We start from the raw sequence: 5,295 nt of genomic DNA on the forward strand, positions 1-5,295 counted from the left end.
AAGGTTACAATAATATAATTTGTAAGATTAATTGATAATTATTAAAAAAAAAGTTACTAATTACAAAATCTTTGGTTTTTAAATACTGATTGTATGGAAGTTTATAATATTTAGCTTTACGTTAAATTGATTGTCATCATCATAAGTGAAAAATATGGACTATTTTTTTGAATTAATTTGAGTGTCATGGATACGTGGTTGTGAAAATCATTTAGTATTTGTTCTTTTTCAGGCTGAAAATGACTTGTCAAGCGGAGGCGATCCTAGAGAGAAACTAAATCAAGAGGAGTATGCATTTTATTTTTCCAATTATATACACTTTGTTAAATTTTTAACTTTTTAGAATATTAGATAAGAAAAAAATAAATTAGTCTTTAACATTTGACAAATTAGTCTTTTTTTTATGTTTTAGAAAGTAATATAGTTAAAGTATTAAAATATAATTATACTNGATAATTATTTTAGTAGTTAAATTTGATGCACAAATACTATTTTTTTTATTCACATATATATCTAGAATTTTAAAAAGTAAGAAGCTCATTTGTTTATTTATTTTAATAATAAGTGAATAACTGGATATGTTGTCTTTCCTTATTAGTACGCTTTTGATGATTTAATCCCAATGAGTTATTAGATAATAGATATGTTACTTTTGAATTCATCCTATTTTCAGAAGAGTTATCATAAGTTGACATATCATTTTGTCTTTATATTTGTACAAGGCTCGATCTCGATCATCGCAATCGACATAGTGTGAAGCGATTTGGCTCTGGATTAAGAAAGCTTATAAGAATTGGACGCTACTTTTTTTAAAATTGATTTTATTTATTTTAAATTTTAAATCCTAAATTATAAACTTTTAATCTTGCACTCTAAATTATAAACTCTAGAAGCTAAAATTGACTAATCTATACTTTCTCTAATTGATATTAAATACACTAATAAAAGTAATGCTAAAAGAAATTAATCAATGTTCAAATATAATAATATATACTTGTAAATGAGAATTTTTGGGCAATCTTTTTCTTTTTCTTTCTAGAACCGATAGAAAATAGTATGCAAATCAAAATTTGTTTTTTATACGGGGTGCGAAGAAATAAAGAAAGGGTCAAATTGCAAGAAAAGAATAAATTGGAATAATGGGTTTGAGAGGCATGATGGATTAGTGTTATTAATTACATTTGCTTTTATAAACAAGTGGGTTAAAAAATTTGATTCAGGTGTATGGTTACGTTATGTTTTTGTTATATATTAGAATTTGCGTAGTACTCAACCTGTTATCCCCGTCAAATTGTGAAAGTGAGTTTCTAAATAAATATCTATTACATTTTTTCAAAGAATCATAAACGTAAGTTCTACTTTTCTATATGCTAATATTGTTATACTATCTTTTTTAATTATTTTATATGTCTTTGTTAATACTATAGTTGACTTAATTTTTCCCTTTTTCATGCCAAAGGCCCAGAGATACTTTCACGACAATCATCAAGAACAAGAACAAGAAGTTTTAGTTTTGACGGATTTGATAAGGATCAAGATGTATTTGAAGAACATCAATGGAAGTGTGTTCGTACCATGTCCGGTACTATTTGTTTTATTAGGCAAATATATATAGTGCTTCTTTGAATTTCCTTAAGCGAGATAAGCTCCACCTTGATTCATGAGATTGGTGAGTTGTACTAATTTAGTTATTATTTTTTAATTACAAAAATTTAATTTTTTAGATTTAAAAAAGTGCACTAATATAGTCTTTTATGTATTTTTTGTTATCAAAACTCAACGCTATTAGTGACGTAACTCAAATCTTACCACGCTTAACATATTAAAACGATTCTGTACGTATTTTGACGCTAAAAAAAGCATTAAACGACATCGTTTGAGGGTTATGACAAGGAACTTGGCTATGACAAGATTGTTCAAACCCTCAAACGACGTAGTTTAATGCTTTCTTTAGCGTCAAAATGCGTACGACGTATTTTAATATGTTCAGCATGGCAAGACTTGAGTTACGTTACTAACGGTGTTAAGTTTTTGTAACAGAAAATACACGAGAGACTATATTGATGCATTTTTTTTGAATTTGAGAAACTAAATTGTAGCAATTGAAAAATTAGAGACTAAATCAATGCAACTCGTCAATCTCAAGGACCAAAGTGAGACTTAATTCTCATTAAGTTGATAAAAATTATTTTTTTTAATAAAAAAAAATCTTTTTGTTTTTTAATATATTTGACAAATTTTTAGTAGTAAAAATAAAAGTATTAGAAAAATAAAAGAAACATCTATATAATTCATAAATAAAAAAAAATTTACATGAGATATTTAAATATAAAATTATTTTTATTTTTCTAAAAAATCTTTTAAACAAAAATCACTCAAAAAAATTTTTTTTTTTAAAAAGCTCACTCAAACAAAATCATAATTAACTTGATTCAAAATTTATATTAGCTTATACTAAGCTTAGTTCTTATTAAAATACATTTTACTTTACCTCCCAAAAAACAAGAAGAAATTTCATTCATAAACTAAAAGAAAGAAAATCATTCCTCATATTTGTTTGGAATAATTATGTGTGGTGCTATAAATGTTTTCTATTTTCGAATAATTTTGAAATGATATTTTTGCTCATCTTTTTTTGGGTTACACTTCTTTCTTTTTGTTGGCCAGGACTGAACTTTCATTTATTTATTAATTAATTTTATTTCAGGCGTTAGAATTTTTGAGGACCTCACGAATTACAAGGTATGCATGTTTCTAAATTTTGGTGGTAAAAGACGGTATTGAAGCTACTATATATCTTAAAAATCCACTTCCTTTGAATTTAATTGTCCTAGCTGCTATTCTGAAAAGATTTGTAAAAGGAATGATTCCGGGTTGTTTAGAATTTTATCTCATTTTATGTTTGAACAAATCAATAAAGAGAATAGAGATTAACACAGTTATATATTTTTTATCAGCTTCTATGTGTATTGAGACTTATATTTGGCCTTCACCACAAATTATAGTAAAATTTTCACTATAATTAAATTAGTTGTAGTCTCTAATTCAACAAATTAAATAATTAATTCTAATATAATTCATGAAGAACATCAGAGTTCAAACCATGCTCACAAACGTCTAAATTGCTAATACAAATTAAAAAACAGAGAATTGAATAAGCTATATCCAAGTTGATATCTCCAAAACACCACCACTAACTTCAAATCAAGTTTAGCAATTTTTTAAGTACTAACCTAACTTAAAAAATGAGAACTACATGAATTAATCCAAAATTCATGCCTTTGAATGACACCGTTACAAAGAAATAGAATTATGATTTTTCTCAACTTATCTCGCCTTTTTTCACTCTTTGTTTTTTCTATAATTCCTCATAAATATTAAAGCAGTCTTTTGCTTTATAGAAAAAAAAATATATGTTATATTTATTCTCTTTTTCTTGCTCAAATATTTGAATGATAATACGAAAATATTTGAAAAATAATAAAAATTAATTTAAAATAGTTCAAAGTTAACTTATTTTACATTTATTAATTATTTTTTAAATAAATACATAATATTCATAAATCAATCAATTAGTTTATGATTGTCAATTATTATTAATTTTAGTTCTAAACTCAAAATATTGAACTCAATTTTGCTTGATTTATTATTTTTATCTTTGTGATTAGATAGTTCTTTCTCGTTATTATTCATGACAATGTTAGTTTAATTATTTTGAATTTTTTTATTTGCTATACATTATTGAAAAACAATTATAGGTAAATTTGTTTTCCTCGGTTAAATTAATTGTCAACATATTAAGGTTGTTTTTTTTTTCTTTTTAAAATATTACATTTTCTCATAGACATTAACATAACTAGTTTCCACAAATAGATATGATGTTATAATTTCGTATTATTAGTAAAAAGACACTTCGAATGTATTCTAATCAGCTATTTGTAACACTGAGTGTGTTAAATTATTATGATATGATAGGTAATTATATTCTTCTTTGGCATTCTTTTTTATATTTTGTAGATTAATAAAAGTGTCTTAGCAAAATCGGTTGCTGTCATTGATACAAGTGCAGAAAATGTGTTAGAAGTGTTTCTAAGCATTGAACGAGAGAAAAGATATGAGTAAGTTAGTTGCACGTAACATAAGGTACTTGAAGAATAATATTCTATGAGATCTAATCAATATAATTTTTTATGTTTTATTTCTTTTTTGAAGGTGGGATATGTTGATGTGTGACATAGAGTTGGTTGAATCTTTTGATGGACATTATGATGTTCTTTACGGAACATATGATCCTAAGTATCTTACTCGGTAATTGATGCATGATGACAAACTATTTCAATTTAATTTCTAAATGCTTTATTTGAAACTTATAATTTTAATAATATGAATTAGTTGGTAAATTTTTATTGAATATATACTAATATTTGTAATTTATATAGCTGATTTTATTTGGTGGGATAACATTTTGTTATTTTTTTAATAATATAATTTTTTTAAAGATATATAGCTATATATCTTAGTTTAATTTTGGTGGTAAAAGACGGTATTGAAGCTATATATCTTGGTTTAATTAAAGGTTAGTTGAGTTATGACGACTTAATCCGTACGAACAAAAAAAATATAATTTGAAATGTTATATTTCAAAAAATGTAGGTGGAATTCAAAGCGAGATTTTATCTTCTCTAGGCAATGGTTTCGTGGACAAGATGGCAATTACAGTAAGTATATATGAAGTTGTTTTAGAACGTTGTTACGTTGAATTTTCAATTTAGTTAAACTACTTTTTGGTAATATTTATCAAACTCGAAGTTCGTTGTGTAATTTTACATAGTATTGATATATAAAAATTTTTCACGTTTGATTATTTCAGCAATCTTGCAGTTGCCAGCTACTCATAAGAAAAAGCCTCCAAGATCAGGGTATCGACGTACAAAAATTAATCGTAAGAGGATATCTTATTTCAATTAGTTTTTCTTTCATCATTGTAGCACTATTTTCTAAAAATTGTTTGTGTTCACTTGCTTTACATTTTTAACTTCCTAAAATTTAAGTAATTTGAAAATAACCTATATCATCTTTATTAATCATCATCCCCTTCTCCTAAAATGATTTGGATCATCAGATTTGTCATAAGTAAAATTACACAAATCAAATAATTATATTTACTTATTTTTTCATATAATACATTTTTTTTTTGAATTTGTACGAGTTTTGAATACAAATTTTCTATTTTTTTCGTATAATACACTTGTTTTTTATTTTTGAGATTGAGGTAATTAAGAATCAAATTCTAAA

General features: G+C 24.9%; 1 protein-coding gene across 1 annotated transcript in view; it reads left to right on the forward strand.

Annotated features, from left to right (window-relative positions):
- The window catches only part of LOC107632899 (protein ENHANCED DISEASE RESISTANCE 2-like), a 17,464-nt gene that overhangs the window by 3,377 nt on the left and 8,792 nt on the right, over positions 1-5,295 (forward strand). The window contains exons 5-12 of the mRNA XM_021117247.1: positions 233-288; positions 723-799; positions 1,457-1,582; positions 2,708-2,742; positions 4,018-4,118; positions 4,213-4,308; positions 4,654-4,718; positions 4,871-4,942. Coding sequence (XP_020972906.1) covers positions 233-288; positions 723-799; positions 1,457-1,582; positions 2,708-2,742; positions 4,018-4,118; positions 4,213-4,308; positions 4,654-4,718; positions 4,871-4,942 — 628 coding nt within the window. The remainder of the gene's footprint in view (positions 1-232; positions 289-722; positions 800-1,456; positions 1,583-2,707; positions 2,743-4,017; positions 4,119-4,212; positions 4,309-4,653; positions 4,719-4,870; positions 4,943-5,295) is intronic.

The sequence above is a fragment of the Arachis ipaensis genome, chromosome B03 (assembly GCF_000816755.2).
Source record: "Arachis ipaensis cultivar K30076 chromosome B03, Araip1.1, whole genome shotgun sequence".
In the NCBI taxonomy this organism is placed as follows: Eukaryota; Viridiplantae; Streptophyta; class Magnoliopsida; order Fabales; family Fabaceae; genus Arachis; species Arachis ipaensis.